The sequence below is a fragment of the Caretta caretta genome, chromosome 19 (assembly GCF_965140235.1).
Source record: "Caretta caretta isolate rCarCar2 chromosome 19, rCarCar1.hap1, whole genome shotgun sequence".
NCBI classification, from domain to species: domain Eukaryota; kingdom Metazoa; phylum Chordata; order Testudines; family Cheloniidae; genus Caretta; species Caretta caretta.
The window spans coordinates 5,507,393-5,535,316 of record NC_134224.1 but is presented as its reverse complement, the minus strand read 5'-3'; the positions used below and the strand labels follow the sequence as shown (position 1 = coordinate 5,535,316).

Sequence of the window (27,924 nt, the reverse complement as noted above, 5' to 3'; positions counted from 1 at the left end):
GGACCCAGAGATCCAGTCCAAGAGGGGTTGAATTGCGGTGTTCCACCAGAGATCCAGTCCAAGAAGGGTTGAATTGCGGTGTTTCACCAGAGAAAGCGGAAGGAAGCCACACCTGCCATCCGAGCGGTGCACTGAAGAGGGATTGCAAAGAGGCCTAAAACACAGTTCACCCTGTAACGGCGGCATGTGGCCTAATAGTTGGAACTAGTTATGTGCTGTGTAAAAAGACATGCTGTTGATCATTTTTTAATGTTAGCAGGTATAATTACTTTCTTGGGTAAGCCAGAAGTACTTCTCACTACTGCCAGCCCCAAGCATTCAAAATCCTGAGTCTGGCCCCCCAAAATCGTGAGAGGGTCTTAAAAGTCATGAGATTGTTTTTTTAAAATAATAAATGTTGGGTTCTGTTTCTTTACGTTCTGTTTTTTGAGCCTTAAGTTACTCAAGTGCATGTTTCCCAGCTTTTCTCTGGAACCACCAGGGTAGAAATCTCCTTTTGTGTAATAAAAAAAAAAAAAAAGGAGAGATCTGAGGGTCTCAGGACTCCAGCAGCTGAGGCTTTAAGGAAAACATTGACGACCACAAGGCTTAGGATAAACTCATGAGAGTTCACAACACTGACTTCCACTGCACTTAGGACCTGGGAATTTGGGGCAGGCTGCTGGTCGTGGTGGATCTTTGGCCAGACCCAATTCCATGTCTCAATGCTCAGCAAGAGTGTGTAGCCAAGTGCTGGGCTACTCTGAGCACCCCAGCTAGATAAACCCCCCTGCTGGTGTAATGGGTACCGGCCTGGCTCTCTCTCTCTCTCTCTCACACACACACACACACGATTGAAGCAGGGATCTTCAGAGCTTAAAGAAAAAAGAGCACAGGCAAGTCCAGCATGAGCCAAAGCACCATAGATCGTGGCTGTAACAACTCATATGCTCTACGGATCAGCACCGACCAGGACTTGTAACACACTCACCAGTGGGTTACACTGGCACCATGTGGGATCTGTGATGAGCACATTCTTCCTACAGAAATTGGCCCATCTCCTCCTTTCTACTCGGAGCATAAGGTCCGGGTGAATTCCTAGCATAGCTTCTCTCCTTCCTTTCCCTACATCACTCAGAATCCAATGAGGAATTTCTCAGTGACTTTCTGGCAGCCTTCCCAATGGAGAGGCCTCTGCTATTTTAGTCCCCAGGAAGCCTGCTTTCTTACTGATTCCATCTGGACAGTCAGTGGCTCAATGTGTCTGTGGCAGATGGGCCCAACGGGTGGCCTTCAGGTCTGAAATAGGTTCGGAGGGCGAGGGTTAGATTAGAAGTGAAATCAGGAGTTAGGGATTGGGTTCAGATTAAACATTGTACAGATGCCCAGAGGGACAGAAACCTGCTAGATACACTGACCTCGTGGGCGTTTCACTGTCTTGGAACAACATCTTGTGTGTGAACTGCAGTTCTTGGGACGTGTCAGCCCCATCTGAACCAGAACCAGGGGAAAAGGGCTCCCCGGTTCGACCCACAATGAAACCGAAAGGGCAGATTAAAATCTGGGGATTTGGACCTGATCACCACTGAAATTCAAAGGGGGTTGAATCTGAACTGTGGCCCCTTTCTAGCTAACATTGATTTTTGTGGATTGGACAGACTCATCAGGACCCAGTTTTACACGTCAGCCAAAAGAGAGCAGGTGTTGCAGCCCGACACTGAGGTCAGCACTGACTCAGAGGGGAGAGCACCCCTTTTCTGGAGTCACACCCCTCCCCCCCCAATCATGAGGAGAGATCACGCCTCAGCTCAGCATTGATACGGACAAGAGATGGCCCCTGATTCAGTCCCCCCCACTGCTTCGGCTAGCACCGCAGAATTGAGACCAGCCCTGACTCAGAGGCAGGAGTCACTCTTCCCACGCCCTGGAATACTCACCTGCCTCTTACAGGTCTCCCATCCAAGGGCCAAACAAGGCCCAACCTGCTTAGCAGCGTGATGCTACACAAACACCGCCTTAGCCTTAGCGGTGAATTTTCTGTCTAAGCTGTAGGCTTCTTTCACAGCCCTTGTGCTATTTTACAGCCGTTTTATACCAGTGACTCTCATTCAATTCGAAAGCACAGGATCTCTGGCTAGACTCTTTCCCCTGGCCTGCCCTGCCTGGAAGAAATTCCCCTTCACCTGAGCCATGAACTACAGCTAGTCCCCGGGGTCTCATGTGACAGAGGAGGGCGTGAAGGGGACTCCCAGCCAATCTCTCTGCCCTCAACTAGGAAGCTGCTCCATATTAATGAGTCTGCCCCACCTTCTCTCCTCCTCCAGGCTATTGCAAAAGCCTGTCCAGCTGTTGGATTTGCAAGCTTGTGCATTTGAGGGCTGGCTGGCTGGCTGGCTGGCTAGCTGGCTTTACCTGGACTTTCAGCTAGCAGAAGGAGAAACTTCCCTGCTTCTGACCTAGCCAGAAGCCCTCACCATGGCTAACTGCTTTGGTAGCCTAAAACTCTGCCTTCTCCTCCAAGCCACCTGCCTATGCCTGGCTCAGCTTGTAAGTGTTCTCCTTTATATCCTTATGCTTGGAATGTGTCAGGGTTGGGCTGGGGGGCTGGGGAACTGTCCCCTGTCTGCACCCCACTGTAAAACGTTGAGCTCTTTGTCAAATTGCTTGCAACGCTGAGCTGCTTTCTGATTCTTTGCCTTCTCTTATTTTTCTACGAGCTTTCAGCTAGTTTCCCATTCCGGCAGTGCTTAGCCCAGGGAAATTCCCAGGGGGAATCCAGAGCCCCCATACCCCGAAATAACCTCTAACTACTTGAAACCATCTTCATCTCTGTCGGGAGAATGAGGGGGCCCTGGAGAAAGGGAGCGCCTGTGTTGACACCTGAGTGGCACGGTTCTTTTGGAGTTTTTCAGACTCACAAGGTTTTCTTTCATTCACCATCCGTGTCTTTTGCCTCCTGTCCCCTCGGGGCCGTGCCTACGTGTTTCTGGTTAGGTGGAATCCTGCTGCAATTGAGTTGCTGCAGAACTGCTTGGTGTCAGCCAGACTCGGGGAGGAGGGCTGCGTTCATTAGCCACTGCTAGGGAAGGGTTTGAATGGAAGGATTTGCAGAGAGGCAGCAGGCCTTTTGTAGGTCCCTGGATAGTTGCGAAGAGGGATAATGGGGATAAAGCCCTAGCAGGGATGAAGCCAGGTTGGGGATATTCTCTCCCCCACCCTCATCCCCCTTGATGATTTTTGGAAGCATCATACAACCTGGGGCATTCTAAAGAGAAGGAAGGTGCTCCTTGGAAGTGTCTTTAGGCGCCAGAGATAAGCTAGCCCTGTTAGGGGATGGGTTAGTAATGGAAGGAAATACTCCCTCTGCCCCCAATTTGAGTGCTACAGAGGGACACCCCTGCTGAGCTCTTACCCCCAAGACTGGCTTTTTTTTTTGGCCAACAAAAGAAAAATGAAAATTAATACTTTAAGTGGAAGTGTCATTTTCCAAAGAAAGGTTCCAAGCAGCGAGTGGGAGAGAAGACGGGACAGAGCTGAACAGGGCCGCTCTGAATGAAGCTCTCCCTTGACAGAGAGCTGGAGCACACAGTCTCTTGCACAGAAGAGGCTTGTGGTGGATGCATCGTGGCTTGTAGTAGCCTGGGAGCAAGCTGAATCCACTGCAAGGGGCGGGCTTGAGTCCACAACAGCGCCTAGGGCTTGGGAGCCCTCAAAACAAAGAAGCATTTGGCAAGGACAAAGGTGCCTATTCATTGGGTACTTCCAGGAAACTTTGCTCTCTCCTGCTGGCTGGCTGCTATTACGTATAAGGAGCAATAATGAGCTTTTTTCTTTTTCTTTCTAACAAATGTACAAAACCAACTGGCCTCTTCTCTTTAGAATAAATAAGCACTGATGAGTGAAGAACAAAGCCCCGAGCTGTTGCTGGCCATGTCAGATGCAACCAGCCCGTCTGGTTTTTGTTTCCATGAATCCCTGAATTCCATCTCTGCTTTTAGTCTCTCTTTTCTTAGCACGCCCCAAGAGGGGAGCAGGGATTTATTTGTGAAATTCCTACCACAAAAGCCTCAAGGCTGCAGATGAGGCTGCTTCTGCAGAGATCCCTATTCTTGACATGGGCTAAATAGCATGTTGTGAGATTGCAAAGATACTGTGGAACGTGCCTTAAGTGTTTCACCAAGGGGCTGGCACAATTAAGTCCCCTAGCAGAGTTTAAGACTGTGAGATTTGCAAAATTGCCCAAGGGATTTGGACACTCCATTGCCTTTAAAATTATTGGGACTGGGGCATCTAAATCCCCATAGCAACTTTGGATAGTTCAGCCTGCATCTTTAACTCTGGATCAACTAAGGTGAGCTGCAAAAACAGAGGCTACTTTAAAGCGCATCCTTAAGATCGAAGTTGCCTTTTGGAAGCGGGATGGGTGGGTGGAAGCATGATTCTGATCTCCGACACACACACACACTGCTGTAATTCCACTGGTTTCCATGGAGCTACTCCTGATTTACCCCCGTGTGCCTGAGCTCAGAGTCAGGCTCTGGGTTTCACTCTGTAAAGGAGAAAACGCAAACCCTGGCTGGGCTGTTTGAGAACAAGGAGCAGAATCAGGGACCAGCTTGCTTAGATGCTGTCCCTGGCCTGCCCCATTCATCCCTATATAAACCCCAGCTACGGGGGAGAAGCCTCGTGCCTGCTTCCTTTGCCAGTCAGAACAAAACTGCTCCTGGATGGGCTGTTTTGCAAGGGCAGCTCTGGACGGGGAGAAGCAGCTGTCACTTCCCAGGCCCTGGGCTGTCTGCTTTGTGTCTTGGGGAAGGGGTCCCCATGGCACGGAATTGTTCGCATGGCCGACGGTTGGAGCTTCAAACCAGGCCTCCCTGCTGCTCTGAGTGCCCCGCCAGCCTGCAAACTGTGATCTGAAGTCCAGATGTCTCTCTGGGTTAGCAGGGCCGTGAGCTCTCCACTTGGGGCATTCTCTTGACCGGGAACGTGTGCTTCTCTTTCCTTTCCCGCAGCGAGGTCCTCCAGGAGAGCCCGGCCCCCGGGGGCCCCCGGGTCCGCCAGGAGTGCCAGGATCCGACGGCACTGATGTGAGTACACAGCTCACTAGCCTGAGCAAGGGGTGGGGGAAGGAGAGGGGCAGGGACAAAGAGGGGCATTGTGTCAGGGTACATAGTGGCACTTCCCAGCTGTGGCCAGCAGAGGGCGGAGGTGTGCAACGTCTGTGTGCTGAACCCCTGGTCTCTGTGTGCAGTAGGATGGAGATCCTTCTGCAAAGATCCCTCCTCTCCTAATTTAGGGCCCCGCTTGGCTCCAGTTAAGTCCATGATAAAACTCCCTGTAGCAGCAGGATCGGGCTTGACATGCACACCTCCGCAGAGTCAGCCTTTGTCATGCCACTGGGCTGGCTGCAGGAGTCACCGGGTGATGTTCTCTGGCTTGTGGTATGCAGGAGGTCAGGATCATAGGGAACAAAGGAGTGGATGGGACCCCCTGGCTCATCCAGCCCTCTGTCATCACAGGCCCCCTGGCCATGTAATTCTATTAATGAAATTTCCAAGCTTCGTCCTGAAACTAACCAGGTTAGTTTCCTTATGGCCTTCACATCTATGGGTCTCTGCAACTAGCCAGGAGCTGCTGTTTTGCCTAGTGGTGGAAATAAAAGGCACAGACCCTCTTAAACTCCGAGGACCCAAACCACTTCATTCCAACAATGCAGGGCAGGTCAGGGAAGAGAAACTGGAACAGTTATATTTTAACCCTCTCATTGCCGGCTCTCCTAGATTCGCCAGCACGCGGCTGCCTCTTTCCATGTGTTTGTGCAGCGAGCAGTGCAACAGGACCCTGGTCCTGATTGGGGCCTCTGAGTTCTGTTGCAATACAGATAAAAATAAGGGCATCCACCATTGTGTCTTAAAAGAGACGCAAGGGCTCAGCATCGTCTTTCTTTGTCCGTTTCAGAGTAGTCTGGGCAAGGGTTGTCCCTTCTGAAGTCACTAGACTGTGGATCTGCAAAGGCTGTTTTTTCTGGGATACAAATTGATAGCCAGGAGGGACAGACTTGTCTCCAAGGGCCAGATTTTCAAGGGTCTTTAGATCCCTAAAAGTGCAGCTAGTCACCCGGAGAGATTTTTTTCAAAAGCACCTTGAAATCAATGGGAGTTAAGGGATTTTCCCAATCCCATTAGATGTTTATCTGCACCTTTAGGCGCCGAAATACCTTTGCAAATCTGGTTCAGAATGGTTAATAATTAAAATAATAACTGTATTTGCAAAGCCCCTCTTCCCCTGCTCCCTGGAGCCCCAGCCAAATCGCTCAGGGTGCTGTCAGAAATGAGTAAAACGTCTCTGAAATGTACCGAAATGCAACAAGCCTGGAGTAAAGCCATCTGCATCAAGTGCCAAGCAGAGGGCCCAATCCTGAGGCTCCCCCACTCAGGCGGCTCCTGTCGATTTCAAAGGGAGGGTTTTGTGGGGTTGGGCCCAAAGATGAGAAGTGCAGAGGGGATCCTAAGGGAGGAAGAAGGGGTGGAGGGAAAGGGTCTACACGTGGCTCTTGGAGGGAGCATGATTGAAAATGCGGTTGGGGCAGACAGAACGGGTTCATCTGGGGTTTGAAAGTGCAGGGGGAGGGATCGGGGCATTTGGAGCAATGGGGTGATTGCCTGCTCACTGGGGATGCAGTGGTGAGGTTTCTGAAGGGCGTGCGGTGCCTGAGGCTTTCCGCCCAAGGCTCAGGGAGGGTGCCTGGAAGATAGGCCAGGCCTGTAAGTCATCAAGAACTGACCTGTTCTCTGGGCCCAGCCCCTCCAGAGAGACGCACCATCCGTGGTGTGAGATTTTGGTGCTATTTATACACTGAATGTAGCTGTGTCCTTCTCCTTGGGATCCACCCCCTGGAAGCTGGAAGCCAGGGTGGGGGAGAAGAGCAATGGCTTTTGACGAACTGTCTCTCTTCCAAAATCCTGTGGAGCATTTGGACCAAGCCTGCTCTAGTCTGGACAGGCTGAGTGTGGCCTGATTTGGGTGGTGAGCGTCATCTCCAGACCAGTGTGATCACGTGCAGCCCATGAAGGATTCTTCTAATCTCAGGCAGCTAGGTAACCATGTAGTGCTGCTTAGGGCTAGCTCATCGGAGGGCTAATGATGCACTTTTCTTGGCAGGTTTAGAGAACCTGAGGCCTCCTGAGGGCTCTGTGCAGAACTGAAAGTCTGTTTCTCTTTTTGGGGCCCCAGCAGGAGTGGGTGAGAGGGGCTGGTTCAGACATTCAGAGGCCTGGTGCCTGGTGCTGTCATCCCTTAAAGCAGGACTGAAGTACTAAACTGCACTTCGTTCCAATGCAGGCAGTCCCCTTGAACTAGCCAGCCCAGATCAAATCCGCGTTTGCCCCAGTGTCCTCGTGTTAAGACACCGGCCCTTGGGTGAGAAATATGAGTGAAGCCTGGGTTGTGAGGCGCCTTGTTACCTCGTCAGACAGGCCACATTCCAACTCGGGTCATTCTGCACCCCCTGAATTCCTCCCCCTGGTTTCAACTGACTAGAGCTTTCTTCTCACCTGGTCCTAAGCTGGTGCATTGTGTTGTGTTCCACAGCTGCCACATCCCATCCCAGAGGGGGCTGCCCTTCAAGGCAGGGTGGAGCAATCCCTTTAGGCCAGCAATTCCCAAACTAGCCCACAGTATGGCTCCCCTCTTAAAGTTAAGATACCCTTGAGCACGAATCCTGGTTCTAATCCCCGGGGCACCCAGAGACCTTGGTTGCAGAGCAGAGGGATATTAGAGCACCATGCGGAGAAACCCTGGAGACAAACCTGCTTTACTGCAAGGGGCGGGTGGTGCAGCTGGGATACACCCCCCTAGCTTGTATGTGCTTAGTTCCTCTCTCTGGTTGTAGCATTTGGGACCAGCTCTCCTCTCCCGGCCTGCTGCTCCAACCTCTCCAGCTCACTTTGCTCTTCAGTTCTGTCCCCTCCCCATGCATTCACTGCTCCTGCTCCGTCAGTTTTTGAATGACTCTTAAATGGGATCCTGTTTGAATTTTACACCGAAGAAGCGGCTTGGCAGCAGACCTGAGTCCCCGTGTGGTAACCCAGATGGGGAGAGGAAGCTGTTTGGAGACTGACACCTGCCTGGATAGAAATCCTCCAGCAGGGCAGATCTGCCTCCAGTCTTGGGGGCTGACGATTCTCCGCTGTGGCAGACCATCCACCTGGGTGTGCTCCGCAGACCATCCATCCGGCACTCAGGAATGGAAGGCTCTGCAGAAGCCCAGGATTCTTTCCTGTTTATAATGATCTCTTGTTTCCCTAGGGTGACAAAGGCCCGCCAGGCGCTGCTGGGACCCCGGTGAGTGTGCCATCAGCTCTCCGACATGCTTTGATTTCCACGCCTTTTCAGGACGTTGACTTTAATTTTTCCCAATGCCTATTTTAAAGGGCTCCAAGGGGGAACCAGGCGTTCCAGGTCCGGACGGGCCCCCCGGGAAGCCAGGCATTGATGTGAGTACAATCACATTCTCTTCTCACAGCTGCTTAGTAGATGACAGAGTTGCCTCCCATTCTGCACCTTTGATTAGTTGCTCCAGACTCCCCTGTTCACGGCTGTGCTTCGTGAACTCAGCCCTCGTCCTGAGCTTCCAGATCCCATCCCATCCTCAGGGATCCCGTCGTGTGCATGGGATCCAGGGGCTGGAGTCACAGTTGCCTGGCTTATATATGAATATTCATGAACTGGAGTCCAACCACAAGGCTAAAAGGAAGAGGGTCCTGATGGGAAATGTAGTCTTTAAGGTGGGAAGAAACAGCTGGTCTCAGAGGAGGAAATGATCCTTCCTTCATGTGTCGGGGCAGGAGGAGGGGGGATGGGGATAAAAAGTGGGGGGAGGGGGGTTGAGCATTGTCGGAGGGGGGGTTGTTGGTGTCTGGAGCACCTCCCATAGGCCAGTGAGGAGACAGTTCTGGGGAGCAGAGACTTGTCATGGCTCCCGCCTGTCTGACCTGTGGAGGGGAGACCCACAGAAAGGGGACCGTGCAGTAGAATGGCTGAGCCCGACGGAGAGCCCCAGGGGCCATCAAAAGCGCTCTCCGAAACAGCCCTCGTCCCAAAGGTGGGAGGGCCGGCTCGAGAAACAAGTAGCCCAGAGGGTGCTTCATGTTTCCAGCCTTGCTCAGATTATGCAAAGGCAGCTGTTTGTCCACAACGCTCCGCTCATGTGCTTCAGCACCCCGCCGAAGCCTCCCCGCTGCTCCAGTCGTTCCCCCGCTCACCGCTCTGCCGACGCTCCCTCCCAACCGGCAACAGCACGAACCCGCTGCTAGTCCACGCCTGCCGCCCCACCCACCTCAGCCCCGCCCGGGCACCTGGGTCCTGTCGTGCCGGCCCCCTGCTACTGCAGCCCTGGGCTCCCTCCTCCCCAGCTCCGCCAATGCACCTCAACCCTGTCCTGCCGTCCCCTCCACGGTTCCATTCCTGGCCTGCCCTCTCATGTCTGCCATGCCCCTCGGGCCTGCCTCGCAAACCCCCGCTGCTGTTGGAGCTCTGAGAGCCGACCAGAGGTGGCAAGCTGTGCTGTGCTGTGCAGTGCAGTGTGTTTACAGCCTGGGGGGACAACAGCTGACCCCCCCGAACTCCTTCGGCTGCGGGAATTGGAGCAGGATCAGAGCACAGTGACAGTGGAGAGGAATGGCTGGTGCATCCGCTCACTGGGCCAGCTCGTCCCTTTGTGCTAGACCCTGCGTGGGGCCATCGGGTAGTTGCCCGGTGGCTCTGAAGTGATGCAGCCACCCCGCCTGAGGCCCCAGATCATTAGAGGGAGCTCAGAGGGCTGGGAATTCTCCAGCTGAAGGTCTTTAATCTGAGTGGGATTTTAGGCTAACTCTGATCTCTGGCAGCAGGATGAGGAGGAATTGGGCTGGGACTTATCCTACCGAATCTGGGCCTATTATTGCACTCGGCACAGTTTGTTATTAACTCTGTCGTGAGCTGGAAAGGCCCTTTAGAGACCCGAGAGGCGTCTTCTTATGCAGAGTTGCTTCCCACAGTCCGGCGGGGGCTCAGCCCTGCATGCTGCTAAAATCCTTTGGACCCATTTCTGTTGCCTCCAAATCCCTTTGCACAGAAGCTCAGGGTGTCCTATTTGCAATGAGAAATCCAGGCTGACTGGAAGCTTCTCAGGCTGCTGCTGGTTACCAGCCTACCCACCCCAATCCATCTGCTCCCTAAAAGGGCACATGGCCTCATGAGTTTTCCGTACAGGGCCTGGTCCCACTGAAATCAGACATCAGTGAGCATTGGATCAGGGTCAGAAACCCCCAGAACGTAGAGGCACCAGGTACCAAGCCAGCCTACAACACATATTTCTCTAACCACAGCTGCTGTGATAGGCCCCGATTTGGATCTCGTTTACTCCAGTGTAAATCCACTGGAGTCACTCCCAATTTACACTGGTGTAAATGAGATCAGAAGCCATCCCATAGGCTTTGTCTGCACTGGCAAAAATGGGATCTGTAATTCTCCAGCAGGACAGCTCCTGAGTGGTAGCATGAGTAGGAGTTGTAGTGTAGACAGGGCTCAGGGGTGCACCCACATTTTTATCACTGGGTTTTGGGGCTCACAGGGGCTTTAAAAATGCTTTTAGGACTGAAGGAAAAGTGTGTGTGTGTGGAGGGTGTGCACCGGTTTGCATGGTGTCTGTGTGTAGAGTGCGTCTAAATACAGGGATGGATGTACTGGGGAGGTGGGTGTATCTATGTGTCTGAGAGCATGTTGATGTTTTATGGTGTGAGCAGGGCTGAGGGTGTTTGGGGCAGAGGGGGAGATGGCTGGTATTCAGATATGTGCATTGAGGTGTTTGATTCAACTTGGAGGGGTACTGAGGGGAGTCTATTGATGGGGGGCAGGATAAGTAGCTAGCAGGGGGGTGTGGGTGAATGTGCGGCATGTTGTCTGAGCATGGGGTGTCAAGGGGTGTTTGAGTTTGAAGCGTGGGTATGTATCTCCGGAGGACAGTTGTGTTTGTGGCTGAGAGGCAGAGCTACACAGACAATTACGGACAGGCAGAAACAAACACAGTTAAAGTATACAGTCCCATATATATACATATATTTTGCAATTGGAAGCGATTTCTTAAACCTGTTGACTTCAATTCATGCCTTCAATAATAAATGAATAGAATAATAAACCTTATTACAACAATGTTTTATTCATCCAGACTAATCCTCCCACTACAGATCTCAATTATTAGAATAAAATAGAAAAGAATTGGGCTGAATAGAGAGTCTTTCATATTCGCTATGTTAGGGTGCTTTACAAAGAGCTAGGAATTAGACGTTGCAAAGTGTGTAGCTCAAACAGTCAGGGGTGGGTATGAAAACCTCCTCAGAGTGAGCCAGATTCAGATCTCAGTGGCCCATGCTGGTGTAAATCTGGAGTAACTCCAGATTTACATTGGTGTAACTGAGATGCGACTATGCATATTATTACATCTGTCTAGTTATCCACCCAGAGTCACATATCTATCTGTCCCATCTCATTGCAGTATCTGAACACCAAGTTAGTGTTTATCTCAATAACAAAGGACACTTGAGTTGATTATTTTCTAACTTTTATTTTATACCATTTTCATTCCCTGTGCTGCGGAGGAATGGGGACCTTTGGAGCTGGGCTGGTTCTTCACTCTGAGGACCTGATCCTGAAACCCTCAATCCCACAAATAATCCTTGCTCACCCAAGGAAGGATTTGCTCCCGGAAGGGTTGCAGGATGGGACCTCTGGTTTGTAACTTCCTCTCACCTGCCCTAGTGATGGCATTGAAATTTAATTCTTTGGTCTCAGTGACTGTTATATCCCTTCTTCCTTTATAAATAGGAGCTTCCCACTCGTCTGAAAACACACACACACACACACAGACAGTTATAAGGCATTCTGTCTCAGCAAGAGACTAAAAGCCTCATTTTCAATACAGGAATGATGTGATGGCAAGTCATTTGCTGTGTGTTGTGTTTCTCTGCCTGATCTTGCAGCCCTCACGCAGGGGAACAAATTCCTGCAAGCAAGACTCCAATCTCATTCATAAAGTGGTGTAAACCCAGAGTAACTCCACTGATTTATACTGACGTAAAAGTGGTTAGAATTTGGTGCAATGATTTCACTGGGATTGTTCACATGACTGACACCTGTAAACCAAGCCTGCTCATGTTCGGTGCCTTCTTTGATGTGGACAAATGTCCACTAAGGTCTCAGTGCAGCACTCCCGAGGGCAAAGTCCCTTCTCTGAGATCTGGCCCACTGAGCTTGTGTCATGGGCAAATGCCAAAAAAGCTGAAATCTGTGGCCATGTCAACAGTACGTGGCGCTGCAACTGGGCTGCTGTACCGGTGTGGCGTAGACATTTCCTGCGTTGATGGATGGGTTTTTTTGTTGTTGTTGCTGTAATTAATCTACCTCTCCGAGAGGCGGTAGCTGGCTCGATGGAAGAATCCTTCTGTCTGCCTAGCTGTGTCTACCACTGGGGTCCGGTCAACCTAACTGCGGTGCTCAGGGCACGAGGGAGTAGCTAGGTCCGTCTAATTTTGGCTTGAAAAGAAGGAAGGCTTGATGGGCAGCAGCAGTGGCATTGTGAAGAGGCGGGACGGTGGTTTATTCCCTGTGTTTCGTGGCACCACAACTTAGATCTAGGGCAAAAGCAACATTTCAACGTTTGCTGCCTCTTGTCTTCAGAACAGATGGACGAGCCCTTAGTAGCTTGTTAATAACCCAGCAAACCAGGTGGCTAAAACAACCCCAGCATAAATCCAATTGCATGGAGAGCCCAACGGAATGGGAAGTGACAGGGAAGAGGGTCTAATAATGAGAATGACTGTCTGCCATCTCTCCTCCCGCAGGGCCTGACTGGTGCAAAGGGGGAACCAGGGCCTCTCGGGAGGCCAGGGACTAAAGTAAGTGACTGGGGCTCTCGAGCTCCAACTCCAGAGCTGTCTTGTCCCTCCCTCCCAGAGGAGATGGGCGCAGAAGGGGGAGTTGGTTGGGGTGGTGAGGCCTGTTGGGTGGATGCCCAGTTTAGCCATGTGCTGGGGTCAGGGAATATATGGGATCTAGTCAGGTGTGTCCAGGCCCTCAACGGGTGTAAAACGGTGCAGCCTCACGGATTTCACCTTTGCCATAGGCCAGGATCCTGGGCTGAGACCAACACGAAGGTGAGATAAGAAGCCACCCTACTTATTGCACCCAGAAGGCCCAGTCAGGATCAGGCCCCATTACCCGGCCCTGTACGTGCCCGGAATAGGAGACGTCCCTGGGGGTGAGCTTTGGCCCTCCCAAGAGCAAGGGCTTGATTGGGCCAGTGAGATGTGGGCAAGCTTCCTGAAACGAGCGGAGAGGATCATTGGTGCCAACGGGAGCTGAATCCGATCCAGAGGGAGACCAATCCTCCACTCCTGTGCACTATTAATTATGATTACAATAGCCCCTAGGCTCCCCAGTGCGAGCCAAGGAGCAGGACCCATGGGCTAGGCCCTGTGTAAACACACAACAAAAAGACAGTCCCCGCCCCAAAGAGCCGACCGTCTGCACAGCCCTGCTTGAAGCCAATGAAGGTGCTGCTGATTTCCACCCATGGAGTGAGCCTGGATGCACATTTTAAAATGAATCTCCCCTGCCCCCCATGTCCCATTTCCCACCCTGACCTAACATTGACTCTCTTCTTCTGCCCTGCCAGGGCCAGCCTGGACTGCCAGGGCCACCGGGACTCCCCGTGAGTATCAGCTTCTGTCACATCAGCTGGTCAGAGAAGTCTATTGTTGTTGTCGCCTAGTGGCCTGGGAGTGGGAGCCGGGGAGCGCCTGGGTTCTAATCCCAGGCTCACTCTGTAGGCGTGGGCAAGCCAATAAACCCCTCTGTGCCTCAGTTTCCCCCATGGGTAGGCTCACACGGGCCCACCTCGCCGGAGGAAGGATTGCGACGGGCTTCCCGACGCTCCCCTCTCCCTGTGCCTCACCCCTGAGCTTAGAATGAGAGGGGATTTCAGTGTCCCTGGCCCTTCCAGTCTCTGGCCTGCCTGCTGAGAGGGCCAGCCAGAGGGCCGGCCAGTGCTGGTGCCCGTCACAGGGGTGGTTTTGTGCTGTGAGCGCTTGTCTCCTGGAAACCAGGCTGAGACCCCCCAGCTGGTTCTTGCAGCAGAGGTGGCTAGCTGGCCCCTGTTGCTCTGTGGAGGTCGTAGAGGCCACACAAGCTGTCCAGACCTCTGTGGCTTTGTCCACTAAACACTCTTCCCCCATCACTAACGTGGCCTTCGTTGAGGGAGATCCCACTGCCGCTACCGCCCTGCTCCCGTTCTTATGAGCTGTCCAAACCTCCGGCATCTTTCGACGAAGATCCCCGGGGGGCCCACGGCAGCTGTCCCCTGCAGTGCCCCCTGTTTGGCAAGAACATTGGAAGCCCCCGGTACCTCTGAGATCCGTGCATGGAGGGACCCTCAGCATGCAGCTCTCCCCCTCCAGCAAGGAATACGGGGCTATAGGGAAGGTCAAGGAGCAGGCAAGCCAGAAGAGATGTATATTGTTCCCACTCTTGCCCTGTAGAGACTTCCCCCCAGAAAATTAACACAGTCTTGGGCTGAGTTCAATCTGAGAGGAATGATGTCCCAGTGGCTAGGGTGTTAGCCTAGGACGAAGGAGACCTGGCTTCCATTCTCTGCCCTGCCACCGACTCTCTTTGTGACCTTGGGTGAGTCACATAGTCCTTCTGTGCCTCACTTTACCATGTGTAAAGTGGAGACGATAGCCCTGCCCTACTTCTCAGGGGTGTAGGGAGGGTAAATACACTGAGGGCGAGGTGCTCAGATGTTATGAAGGGGGCCGGCTGAGTATTGAAGCTAGCGATTGTGCTTCCTGCGTAGTGGCAGGTCAATGAAATTGAAGCCAGTGGAACTGCTCTGTAATGGGGAGCAGGGTGTGCCCATGTCCTTTGCTCTCTATAGAGTAAGAACCAGAATCTGACCCCCCATGGAGTCCCTGCATGTCTCCCCCAGCCCCGGGTGGGCAAAGGGGCTGTTGTGTTTTCTCAGTGTTGTCTCTGAGTCAGAGAATTTCAGCCCATTATAACTTTCTTTTTGTTTCAGGGCCCTGGATTGTCGGGACCTCCTGTAAGTGCCGTGCTGCCGGGGCTTGGTTTGTGTCTTTGGCTGGGACGGGGTGGGGGCAGAATGGAGTTTTAAGTAAAAAATTCTCAGCAACTTGTGAGTGGGGAATTTATCTGCTCAGGGGTGGGAGGGATAGCTCAGTGGTTTGAGCATTGGCCTGCTAAACCCAGGATTGAGAGTTCAATCTTTGAGGGGGCCATTTAGGGATCTGGGGCAAGAATTGGGGATTGGTCCTGCTTTGAGCGGGGGGTTGGACTAGATGACTTGCTGAGGTCCCATCCAACCCTGATATTCTGTGATTCTATGACTCCCATTAGCATCGATCCCAATGCTGTGGCTCTCCCTGGCCATGGGAAAGATTTAACCTCCGGTGTCCTAGTCTGGGCCTGCACATTAATAACTGGAGTGGATCTAAAGGATCAGAGATGAGTCCCAGGAACAATGTAAATACAGTCACATTAACGCTCTCACGGCTGGCCCATTATTATTCCCCTAAAACCAGAGCAGGGCAAGTATATGGCTGCTGCATTCAGCAGCAGATGGCCCCGTTATTCCCATTCTACCTGGGTGTAACAGGTACATTTAGCATCACAGCAGCTAAGTTCCGCCTGGAGGTAACCTGTTGCCCACAGGAGCAGAGCAGGTGCTATCTACCTGCCTGCGCCTGATTCACATAGAAGGCACAACCTACCTGCAAGCGCCCGAGGGACCCTAATACATTCAGTCCTAGGCAAAGGGCTAAAATCTTCTTGTGCAAAAGCACTTTGCTCTGTGCAAGATCCCCTGGCAATGGATATTGTGTCCTATCACCAGCACATTTTGAAATCCACCAACGTGTGTAATGAATGACTGTCTCCTTTTTCCAAGGGGCCTGCGGGTCAGGTTGGACTTCCTGGTGAAATCGGAGTCTTGGGCCCTAAGGTGAGGAAGCACCGATCTGCGCATGCACCGGCTTGTTCCTCTGACCCTACCTAGGGATGAGCCGGATTTTCAAAGGTCAGTTCTGGCTGCAGGAGCTCAGCCCCCGGATGGAAACACACCGTTATGGAAAAACTCCTACTGGTGACAGCCCTCTCAAAGAGCTGGCCTCAGGGGGCTACTTGCTTGCTGCTACGCAAGTTACTGCTTCAGTTCAAGAAGTAGGGGCAGCTGCATTTGCTGCTGAAAGTCACGGGTTCAAGCCCCATGAATGACTGAATTAGTGCAGTCTCCATGCTATGTAGCCCCCCTCAGGGGTACTGCATTGTTCTCCCTGACCTGACTCTCTTAGTAACTGCAGCCTTTTGCATGTTAACTTTATTTTGGGGTTGCCTCTTTTCAGGGTGAACTTGGACCTGATGGACCACGAGGCCCCCCAGGTCCCCCTGGGAAACCTGTGAGTATTAACCCATCTCCCCTGGAATTTCTCATCTGAGGTCCTAGCGTGAAGGGTGGATTAAGGGAGAGTCCTTGATCCAGGCCCTGGGATTGGACAGAATCCATATGCATCAGAAAGTCCGAATCAGAACTGCAAGTGGTGGTTAAGGGCCTGATCCAGGGAGGCACTCAGCACCCCGATCAGGCCTGTAATGCACTGCTGAACCCTGCTCAGCAGCCACCTGCATGGGGTGGAGATGACCTGAGCTAATCAAGGCTCATGCTTCAGGGTGTAAAGCTGATCTCTGTGAGGGTCAGGAAGGAAACGTCCCTGTGCGCAGTCCCTCTGGAACCTCAGGAATTGGGCACTGCCTTAGACAAGCTGCTAGAGTCTTTGTGGAGTGGTGAGGAGTGGGATACCTGGCTAGACTTTTAGCTGGTATGAAGGGAGGTGGGTTAATGGATTAGATGGGCCAGTGTTTGGGGCTAGTCTGATTAAACCCTCTTCATTTAAACTGTGGACAAATCACAGCAAGGTCTGTGTTCTACCAGTCAGCTATTAAGGTTAATATTTGGGATTTGGGCTAGATGTGAGCTGCATGGTTTCCCAAGGGACTATTTGCAGATGGAAATGCTCCAAGGGCTGTGGCCTGGGCCAATGGTGGGCAACTGGCAGCCAGGACTCCTGGGTTCTATTTCCTGCTCTGAGAACACAGGGTATCTTATGGTTAGAGCAGGACAAGACGCGCAGCCAGGACTCCCAGCTTTTAGTCCCAGCTCTGCCAATGACTCAACTGTGTGACCCTGGGCATGTCGCTTCCCTGCTCTGTGCCTCAGTTTCCCCATCTATAAAGGAGGATGCAATGTTTACCCACCTCTGTAAGCTGTTCTGAGATTAAAAAGCTGTGTATTGTTACTGTTATGTTAGGGCGCCTGATGGTTTTATTTCATTCCAGGGCCCCCCAGGACACATCCAAGGGCTGGAAGGCAGTGCTGATTTCTTGGTAAGCACTGCAGTTACATTAGGCTTTTAACAGACCCTCCCAGTGTAACAGCAGCTGAGAGCTCATTCCTGGGAAATGCCTTAACAAGTGTCATTTGGTAGCAGGGAAGAGATGTTTTGTAGCATCTTCTAGTGCTCAGACTCCTTCAGAGCTGTGATGTTCCCTGCACTGGCTGCCCCACTCTTTGAAACGCCGTGCTGCTGGGAGCCAAGGTGACACTCACTGGGCCATCAGTGCTTGCAGCCTTTGGGCCTCATCCTGCTCTGACCTCTGGGAGCAAATTGTATCTGCCAGCTCCTGCCTTTCCCTTCATGTGCCATATGCAGATGGTTGCCCTTTAGACTGGTGTATATACAGAGCCGAGCTTCTCCTTTGGGGCTGGCATGTAGTCAGGTGTGTCCCCTTAGGGCAGCGTCCTAGAGATGCCAGGTCCCTTTTGGGCTGCTCATAGAACCAGGTCAGGCCCTGCTGTGGGGGCTGACAGTGCGACTGGGCCCCTGGGGTGGGTTCACAGAGCCACGTCTGTCCCTACAGAGCCAGCTCTGAGTTGCCCCAGCTGCATGGGCTGCCCCCAGTCCTTTACTCGCGGGCAGGTGGCTGGTTATACAGCTTGGGTGTCCCCGTTGTAACCCGGCAGTGGCTCCCTGCCTTCCTTCTTGTCCTCACTAGGGTGGGCCTCCTCCGACCTGCAGGCAGGCCCATGCCATGCACAGGGGGAAAATATTTACTTCCTGGGGGGTATTTCTCGTGGTGACTGCCTGGCTCTCTTTGCACATCCCCAGCCCTCTTATTGACTCATGGCTAGATCTCTCCAAGGGTCCCAGTCCGATGGTCAGTGAAGTCAATGGCAGGACTTCTTGTTGATTTCAGTGGCAGGCAGATCAATGATCAGAGAGTGTGTGATGGCAGGTCTGCCGCGCTGAGGGTGAGGGCTGTGGATCTGTTGCTCAAACTTCCCCTACCCCCCGCTGCCTGGGATCGCCCCCACCTCCCTGGTCACCTCCTACTCTGCATTCTGCTTGTGATTTCACGGAGCAGCACAGACCCCCCCCCCCACCCGGAAGGAGACAGGTGGGCTCAATCTCGGGGGCGGAAGGATGTGCAGAGCATTTGCTTTGTGCTGTGCTAATAATACAGAGCGAGGAAGGCCTGGAATTAAATGCCTGCAAGGGGCAAGTGACTCTGCAATTTCCCTCAAGAGCTTTATCGGGAAAAGCTCCACTCACGTGAAGCCCCAATGCTGGGCGCACCCCAAGTGCCGCTTCTCTACAGCCTAATATTGTTTTCTGATTAAAACAAGCCACTTTTCTTTCTCCCACCCACTAGTGTCCAACCAACTGCCCGCCAGGGCCCAAAGGCCCCCAGGGACTTCAGGGACTGAAGGTAAGGTAACAACACCCCTGACCCAGGTGTTGAACCGGGGACCTCAACACATCAGCCTTGAGTTCTTCAGCTCTTATTTGTATTATTGCAGCACCTAGGTGCCTGCGTTGCGGACCAGGACCCCAGTGAGCTAGGTGCTGTATGGACATAAAGGGTCTGCTTCTCTCTTAGCTTGGAGACCGTAGCGGATACATAAACTACTATCCAGGATCCGGCCCCTAGCTGGCTAGCGTGTTACACTGAGGACACAGGCTTGGGGACCTCCCCTCCGCACTCCTGCCAGCCCCCACCTCCAAATCTGAGAGCAGCTTCCAAAGGGTCCAGTGCTTCTGCCAGGCTCCCCAAGCCCTGCTTGCTTTGCACAGCCCCCTCCTGGCATAGGTGCGGGAACTAGGGGTGCAGGGGTGCTGCTGTGCCCCCCTGGCTTGAAGTAGTAACAACAACCCAAATTACATGGTTTCTGCCTTCAGCATCCCCACTATATACATGGTTGCAGCACCCCCACCTCCTGGGCTGGGTAGAAGAGTCTCCCGGGGCTGAGCTGTTTACTGCTGCCCTCTGTGGTCCTTGGCTGCCCTCTGTTGTCCTCGTGGATGGAAGGACACGGTGGGCTGCAGCAGAAAAATGCCCACCCTAGCTTCTGCCTGTGTGCAAACGCCCTGCGGTACCTGCCCATGCGTGCGTGATACCCCACAGCTGGGGGATTTACAGGGCAGACACTGAGTGCGCCCCCGGGGGAATCACTTTGAGTGCGGGACTCGGGGGAGCCTTAATTGCCATCTCTTTTCTCCTTTAGGGACACAAAGGCCGCCCCGGTGCCCTCGGGGAATCTGGCAGACAGGGCAGGCCGGTGAGTACAGCTCTCCTTACCAGGCGTCCCAGTCAGATGGAGAAGGGTTGGGGTGGGGGGGGAGGGAGGACGGGAAGGGGGAATCTCTGCTCTCTCCTGTGTGGAGATGAGAGGGGGTCTGGAGGGAAAGAGAGACCGAAGGATGGAGAAAGTAAGGATGGGTGAGGAGGCAGTGAGGAGAGAAAAGCACCAGGAGAGAGAGAGAAGGAAGGGGCTACTGGGGGTTAGGAGGAATAAGAGTGAGGGATAGGGGAAAGAGGGGGGTCCCTGCCCCCGGGCTTGCACCAGGAGGGCCAGTAAATGGAGCTGGAGCTTCCCATAGCGTGTCCCAGGCTGCCTGCCCTTCCCAGTGCTGAGTGGCTGCCTGGGGACTGGCTCTTCATCCACCCCAGGGTATTCAAATCCCATCCCCCATCACCATCCCTCCTAGGGTCCCACGTGCGGGGATTGAGGGGCTCTGGGCAGTTTAGATCTCAACGGCCAGGGTTTGGAGCCAGCTCGCGGAGCCTTTCCTGCACTGACGTCTCTCCTCTCTCCTGTTCCCCGCAGGGTCCCCCGGGCGACATGGGCATTTCCGGAGAACAAGGCATCCCCGGCCCTCCAGTAACGTATTTACTGTTCTTATCGCTTGGTGCTTTTGACCTAGACTCATGGCCCAGGGGATTAGTTTATTTGTCACATTAGGCGTTTAGGGAACCCCCCCCCCCCCCGAGTCCAGCACAGCATAGCTCCCTATGGCCCAGCTGCTCCCCACAGTCTGACCCATCTCACTGTTAGGGGGGTTAGTCTGCCTCAGTCTCCCTTGGCCCTCTGGGGCGGTGCTGAGGGATTCCGCAGCCTATTCAAGTCCTGGGATGCAAGGTGGAGCCAACAAAAGCCCCACCCCCTGAGAGGGCGGGGCCACGGAACCCAGAACTTCGCTGATTATAGGAGACAAAGGGTGAAAAGATGAGGATGTAGTTCACGGGGACAGAGCAAGCGATCCCACGAGAACAGTAACCACAGCACCCACGGCCATGAGAAGGAATCGAAGGAGTCAGGATAGGGCCCAGAGGAACTCTACAAACCAGGGACTGGAAAAAAGGCAACAGCCACAGAGAGCTCCCCCATCCAGCTTCCTCCTCCTGGACGGGCATTTGGCCATGCCGGCCAGTGCCAGGAGGGGCTGAAGACGTCTCGAGCAGCCCTGGAGTGCGAAGTCTTCTATTTACACCCAGCACAGTGAGAACAGGCGAGGTTCCCGCACACATTGTCACCGAAACACCGCCAACCCCGCCCGAGGGAGAGAAAGGACATCTGGCTCTGAAGCTGGTGCAGTCCTTGGTCTCTCTGCTGAGCCTACCACTAAGGGGATAAATGAAAGAGGCACTGGGCTGGGAGTCAGGACATAGATTCATAGAATCATAGATATTAAGGTCAGAAGGGACCATTATGATCATCTAGTCTGACCTCCTGCACAACGCAGGCCACAGAATCTCACCCACCCACTCCTGCAAAAAACCTCTCACCTATATCTGAGCTATTGAAGTCCTCAAATCGTGGTTTAAAGACTTCAAGGAGCAGAGAATCCTCCAGCAAGTGACCCGTGCCCCATGCTACAGAGGAAGACAAAAAGCCTCCAGGGCCTCTTCCAATCTGCCCTAGAGGAAAATTCCTTCCCGACCCCAAATATGGTGATCAGCTAAACCCTGAGCATATGGGCAAGATTCACCAGCCAGACACCCAGGAAAGAAATCTCTATCCATGCTATAAAAAGGCTTTTAGGAAGCTGGGTTTTATTCCTGGCTCTGCCGCTCACAGGCAGTGGTTACCCTCGGCAAGTCTCTTCCTCCCTCTGGGCCTCATTGTCCACCCACTGGAACGTGGGGATACATGATTCTGACTCTGCTGTGTAAAGTGCATTGAGCTCTATGGATAAACGGTGCTGTGTAGAAGCGATGTGTTATTAGTGCTTCGCTGTTCCAACAGGGAGCCAGGTTCCTTTCTCATACTTTCATCTCCCACTTGTTTCATCCAAGCTGCTGAATAGTAATGCCGTCTCTTCACTGCCAGTCCAGGACAGATCTGAGCCAGTGTCTTGGCAGTGACAGGCTTTGTAGCCAACTATTCACCGCGCTGGGGCCATCTAGTTTGCTTTTCCTTGATTAAAAACAGAGTGATCCAGTTCTGATCTCAGATACGCCGCTGTAAGTCCCTTGAAGTTAACGGAGGTGCTCTGGATTTATGCCAGCGTAACAGAGATCAGAATCTGGCTCTGTGTCTTACAGTCGTGCTAATACTGTGAGCCGTGAATATGGAATTCTGTTGTTACTTTGGGCTTCCTGTTCAGACACTGCCTCAAACAAGCTGGAGAAATGGGAAGACTTGAGAGGGCAAATACATTCCCTCAGGAGGCATGAATACAACACGGTGATTCGTCAGAATTTGAGAGGACTCTGCCTTCCCCCTCTAACCAGTGAGGCAGATAGATGGAAGTGAAATGCGTCTCAGAGCCAGCTGATAACATATTTCTCCCAGTGTAGCACATTCCCGGCATTCACTTTTGTCACTGTGCTGCACACCACCGCCATGGCATATTCTCCTGCTCCAAATGTACAGAGTCCTGCCACTTTCACTAAAGGAGAATCTCTGGCTGTGGTGTAGGTCCTCTGACACACAGCTGAGATGTTCTGATTCCACCCAGTAGAGGGCAGTGGTGCAAATGGCCAGCAGCTGGTGCATTGCAATATGTTTCCCTGTATCCAGTCACCTCTGCAAATCCTTTATATGACCCTTCCTTTCCTAAATCTTGGGGGGAGGGGAGGTTAGCAAGCAAGTTCCTCTCACTACCTGTGTAGAGAAGACAGGAATGTATCATCCTGGTTATGTTGTTTATAAACAGGGAAGAAATGTGCATGAAGAGCTTGTATTTTATATGACCAGTAAATGGAAAAATCAATAGGCTCAATTTTCCAGCTATAGTGTGTGTGTGGGGGTTTCTTTTAATCTCCCATGAAATTGATTGGGAACAGTGATTCGCCACAGAGGTGGGGTCTGAGCACAGACCTGAGAGCCAGGAACTCCTGGGTTGTGCCTCTGATCCTGGCACTGATTCCCTCTGTGAGCCTGGGGAAGTTGCAAATCCTCTCTATGCCTCAGTTTCCCCCAGCCAAAAATGGGAATAACACCTACTCTCAGCGGGGTTGGGAGGACTGATCAATTCATGATTAACTAGCACTTTGAAGAGGAAAAGTAATTAATGGCCAAATCCTTCAGTCCTGAAGCAGGTGAAATCCCTCTGAAATCAAGTGGGAGCTTTGCTGGAGTAAGGACTGCAAGCTCGGATCCATTAATAATAATAAACTGTTGGCCAGGAAGGGGCATGGGTGGAAATTGGCAGCACTTGCAGGGAGGGGAGGGCTCAGCCAGTGTTTCATAATTAACACTAAAATAGTATTTTCCAATAACACTTCTAAAAAGAATCACTTTATTCCTGGGTGGAGGTGTTCCGCAGAGAGACACCCTGTTTTGGGTGCAAGATCTGACCAATTCTGACTAATCCTGCTTCTTCTCTTGCTTTGAAAGGGTCCTCAAGGCCTGAGAGGTTACCCTGGTATGGCGGGACCAAAGGGCCAGACGGTAAGGACGCCAGGGAGGTGTTAAACAACTCCCATGCTTTGCTCTAAGGAATGGAGCCCTAGGGATGGAATGGGGTCTGGTGATTAGAGCAGGGTGATGGGTTCTGGGAGTCAGGGCTCTGCTAGCTCTGGGAGGGGCGTGTGATCTAGTGGTCAGAAGAGGGGACTTGGAGTCAGGACTGTTGGTTTCTGTTCCTGGCTCTGCCGCTGATCTGCTGTGTTGCCTTGGTCAAGTCCCATCGCACTCTGTGCCTCAGTTTCCCCATCTGTAAAATGGGGGTAATGATCCGACCCATAGCAGGGTGTGTGGCACAGAGCATTATCATCATCATCATTGCTTGTTGCTGAACTCCCAGCCTTCAATATCCTAGTGAGCATCACTGACGTCCATGTTTGAGAGCATCAGGGGAAGGGAATTCACACACCGACCTGGCTCCTATGTGCTAGGGAAGGACAGTTCATAACATGTCCGTAATCTAAACTTGTGCTCTGCTTTTCAGGGTCCCCATGGCTATAAAGGAATGGTTGGGTCTATCGGAGCTGCTGGCAGGCCGGTAAGTCCTTTCCTCTCTCTTCCTGGGCTGCTGCAATGATTGCATGTATGTGTCAGATCACGTCCCACCTAGCATCCATGGGGAGCATCTGTGCAGCCCTGTCTGACTCGCAGAGAGCCCTGTTGTTATCCTCCCAAAGGGTAGATCCTACCATGGTGAGTGAAAGCTCAGGGCACCCATGCAAAATAAAACTGAGATCCCCAGCCTGGAAAAGCAAGGCTGAGTGCATTTCCTGACACCATCGACTGCCCCCAAAGTGCCAATTTCTTCCAGAGTATCCAGCGCAGCAGCAGCCCCTGTCCCAGTGAAGCGTCTGTGAGTCAAACCCTTCTCTCAGCTGCATCTGTGCAAACCCTTTGAATCCACTGGCCTAAATAGGAGCAACATTCATCCCCATCTGTGTACGTTGTTACAAGGGGGATGAGTTTAAATAAACAGGATGCAGTGTGGCCTAGTGGATGGAGCACCAGCCTGGGGACTCAGGACATTGGGGTTCTCTTCCTGGCTCTGCCTCTGGCCTGCTGGGTGATCTTGGACACATTGCTTCAGTGCCTCAGTTTCCCCATCTGTAAAATGGAGGCGATGATATTGACTTCCTTTGGCGATCGGCTGATGAAAACTGTCTTGGTCTTGTTGTTAAATACAAGCCCTTGTGCTAGCTGATCCGCAGTTTTGTGGCTGAGGCTCTTCTCTCCCCTTCGGATCCTTCCTGCTCACCTGGCATTGTCTACACTCCAGGATGGATTGTGAGGCAGGGTAGGCCTGTGCCATGGAACAGCCCTGTTAAGCCTTTGTGTATTTCCCTTCTCCCCTAGGGCGAGGAAGGCCCTAAGGGGCCACCTGGTGGAGCCGGCGAGAAGGGAGACCTCGTAAGTTAACTGTTTCATTGTACTCCATGCACAGGTGTCTGCATGGGGTTTAAGAGGCAGGTATGGTGGCCATGCATTATGCCCAGGTCATATTTCACATCCCTGAAGAAGTGCTTTAAACCCAGAGCGCTTCATGCTTCTGTTCCATGCTTCACCTGTGGGCAGATGTGCCCCCAGCTGTGGTGTTCCAGACCGGTTCCTCACACATGGCTCTGCCAAATGCCCCTCTGTCCTAACCCACGGTCCCCCTTGCTATCGCAGTCTGGGCTCCCCCAAACAGCTCTGCCAATGCACTCCCAACCCTGAGCTGCTATTCCCATCCAGCGCCTCTCCCGAGCAGAGCGGCGGATCGTTTGGCGATATGGACGAACATCCAGTAGGGACTCCTCTGCCGTTCCTAAGACCAGCTCATTTCACAAGCCAGGTGATAGCCCGATTCCAGAGCTGCTGGGTGGAGGGTCAGTTAACGTACCGGACACCGGCAACATGTAACTCGGTGGCCAGACTTAGCTCCAGGACAAGAAAGGAAACGGTCTCTGTCAGGAAGTTGGTGGCTTCACATAGCTTTCCAAAAGCTGCTGAGTGCATTCCCTGAATGGAGAGGCTCTCGCAGCTCCGAACCCCTCCGGCCTTTCCCAATACCCCTACAACCCATGGGGCAGAAATGGGTCCGAGAGGTCTGCAGATTGCAGTGCCCCTGCCCTGCCCCCACCAGCCCATTCCCTCAGCCTGATTCAAGGTCTTCACCACCGCCACAGTGTGACCAGAAATGCCAGCCACTCAGATCCCATGCAAACAGGATTAGGGGATTAGAGGACCCCCGGGGGTAAAGTCCAGACAACGGAAGAATCAAAATAAGGATTTGTGTGTTTGAAATTGCTCCAAGTCACCTGACTTCCTTCACTACCACCCTGAGCCATGCCTCTGCAGGTAGCTTGGGAATGCCAGGAACTGCAGCTCCCAGATATTCGGTTTCCTATTCTTGCAGTCATGGGGGCTTCAGGCCTCCAAAGTGGGTGGGTGGCGGAGGGCTGGGAGAATCGTTCGCCACCTAGCCCCAGATCAGGTCCAGTCTCCCCTCCTTTCTCCCCCACTGTGACCCAGCTGTGCTGCGATACCTCCCTTTGATTCTGCACGAGTTAACACTCCCCCTAAAGATGGGGCGCAGAACCCACAACCTGATCCACTAGGGTTGTGCTGATGTCCCCAGAGCCAAGAGGGATGGTAAAATAATACTTGTTCTCCTTTTTTTTAGGGTGCCCGTGGCTTCAGGGGTCCCCAGGGAGCAATGGGCCCCAAAGGGGATAATGTAAGTACAGCATGTCTCTGGATTCAGGCGGAGAGCCTTACCAAGAGCATCTTGCACCCCTGCATTTGTCCTCTGCTCCGTGCTGGGCAAGGGCCTGGCAGAGATGCTCCTGCCCATATGGCTGCACCAGCCGCTCTGGATTCAGGGGTGAAGCTCCTCAATCAAACCTGATTTGCTTCTCTCCCAAGGGGCTTGGGGTTCCCCCTCTCCCCACCTGCCCCTCCACTCCCCCTCCCTCACAACCTGCAGCCACTTGCATCTCTTTGTTTGGGGCTGCCCTCTGGCCTGTCCCACTCCCTGCGAGCTGCCAACGAGGGGGGACGGAGAGGACGTTGCTATAAGATGGTGTGGCCACACCTGAAGCAAAGGGCATCAGCCCCTAGGCATCTGTCCGCAGATCCTCTCTTCATGATCCACCTGGCTTCTCCATTGAGGCTCTGCACATCTGGGCTTCCAAGCAGATTGGTCCTAACCTGCGTCACCCCCACCCCCTCCGGCAACTTTCTCATGGTGACTGTTCCTTCTCCTCCTTTGCAGGGACTCCCTGGCATCGATGGTAAAGACGGCACCCCCGGCACCCCTGGTGTGAAGGTGAGAGGCCAGGAGGGAGTGTGGGGAGAGGTTGGATAGTACCAGGATGTCTCCAGTCGCTCCTCCATACTTCCCAGTGTCTCTCTTTGCCCCTGTACAGATCAAACAGTTAATTCCCCTGCTCCTTGTTAGATTCCCTGTGGCTGGGATCAGGCAGCCCCAGACCCCCGAGTCTCTTGCCTTCAGTCTGCCGTGGCAGTGGGAATGAACGTGCAGCGCGGGTCAGTTGAGTGCTTGCTGGAAACCAGGGGCGCTTGGCCAGCACAACAGGGCACTGCTACTCCTGGCTGCAGCCTGGGCCGGGATCGCCGCCTCTTTGACCCTGACGAGGGCCGTGGGGTTTGCCATCATCAGATGGATGCTGATGTGGCACATGGATGGTTCCCAGGAGAGCGCCCCCACTCTCCCCCCAATTGGTGACTTCAGATTGGGGTCACTGCAAGTGAGGTTGGGTGTTTATAGGGACCCAGAGTTTTTCTGGGTTGCTGGGAGTGCCCATGCCACCTCCTCTGTGGGGCCATTTCAAGCGAGGGGCTGCCCGGGACACTCTCTTATAACTGCCCCTGCATTGCAAACTCTCCCATCTTGGGGCACTCTCCCCTCATCCTGCTTGGAGCAGCAGAAGCTCTCGGGCCCTGTCCCCAAATCAGCCCATGTGTGCTGTGCTCTGCCAGCCCCCGATTGCCTCCAATTGCTTTGTTCTTTGCTGCCTCCCAGTAACGACTTGTCATGTCCCTTGCAGGGGAGCGCAGGGCAGCCCGGCCGCCCTGGGTCACCGGGCCACCGAGGATTAGCCGTAAGTATCGGAGCACAAGAGCCATCCCTAGCCAGACATTTCACTTGGGGCTGACCTCCCGTAACTGCTTCCCTGCTGCTGAATGCGCTTGGTACGCCAGGTAACGCATCTCTCCCGTGTTGCCCTGGGCGTTAGTGTTGTGCAGGATGCTGCAGCACTGGAGGACCGGCAGTGAAATGGTTAATCTGGAATCTCTTTTAACTACAAATCAATCTAAGCTGCCAATTTTGGACCCAGATCTGATCTTTCCCTCATCCAGCGGTGCTCAAATACGGCCCACGTCTTGTCCGAACTCCCACCTGAACGGTTACTCCATCTCTTCCGGTGCAGACGTTGGTGTAGTCAATAGTTGGAATGCCACTTGGTTCATTGTCCTGAGATTTCAGTCCCATCATTCTTCCTGCTTCACCTTCCTCAGACCTCTTTGCACTTTGATCCTGAGTCTGCTCTCACTTACACTCAGTGTAAATGAAGACTAAC

General features: G+C 53.0%; 1 protein-coding gene across 1 annotated transcript in view; it reads left to right on the top strand.

Annotated features, from left to right (window-relative positions):
• Positions 1 to 2,325: 2,325 nt before the first annotated feature.
• The window catches only part of COL9A2 (collagen type IX alpha 2 chain), a 40,381-nt gene continuing 14,782 nt past the window's right edge, over positions 2,326 to 27,924 (top strand). Inside the window, exons 1-19 of the mRNA XM_048825691.2 lie at positions 2,326 to 2,526; positions 4,995 to 5,069; positions 8,290 to 8,325; positions 8,415 to 8,477; positions 12,861 to 12,914; positions 13,694 to 13,729; positions 15,095 to 15,118; positions 15,983 to 16,036; positions 16,437 to 16,490; positions 17,428 to 17,475; positions 18,802 to 18,858; positions 19,655 to 19,708; positions 20,258 to 20,311; positions 23,273 to 23,326; positions 23,826 to 23,879; positions 24,695 to 24,748; positions 26,004 to 26,057; positions 26,595 to 26,648; positions 27,391 to 27,444. Coding sequence (XP_048681648.2) covers positions 2,455 to 2,526; positions 4,995 to 5,069; positions 8,290 to 8,325; positions 8,415 to 8,477; positions 12,861 to 12,914; positions 13,694 to 13,729; positions 15,095 to 15,118; positions 15,983 to 16,036; positions 16,437 to 16,490; positions 17,428 to 17,475; positions 18,802 to 18,858; positions 19,655 to 19,708; positions 20,258 to 20,311; positions 23,273 to 23,326; positions 23,826 to 23,879; positions 24,695 to 24,748; positions 26,004 to 26,057; positions 26,595 to 26,648; positions 27,391 to 27,444 — 1,005 coding nt within the window. The 5' untranslated portion in view covers positions 2,326 to 2,454. The remainder of the gene's footprint in view (positions 2,527 to 4,994; positions 5,070 to 8,289; positions 8,326 to 8,414; positions 8,478 to 12,860; positions 12,915 to 13,693; positions 13,730 to 15,094; positions 15,119 to 15,982; positions 16,037 to 16,436; positions 16,491 to 17,427; positions 17,476 to 18,801; positions 18,859 to 19,654; positions 19,709 to 20,257; positions 20,312 to 23,272; positions 23,327 to 23,825; positions 23,880 to 24,694; positions 24,749 to 26,003; positions 26,058 to 26,594; positions 26,649 to 27,390; positions 27,445 to 27,924) is intronic.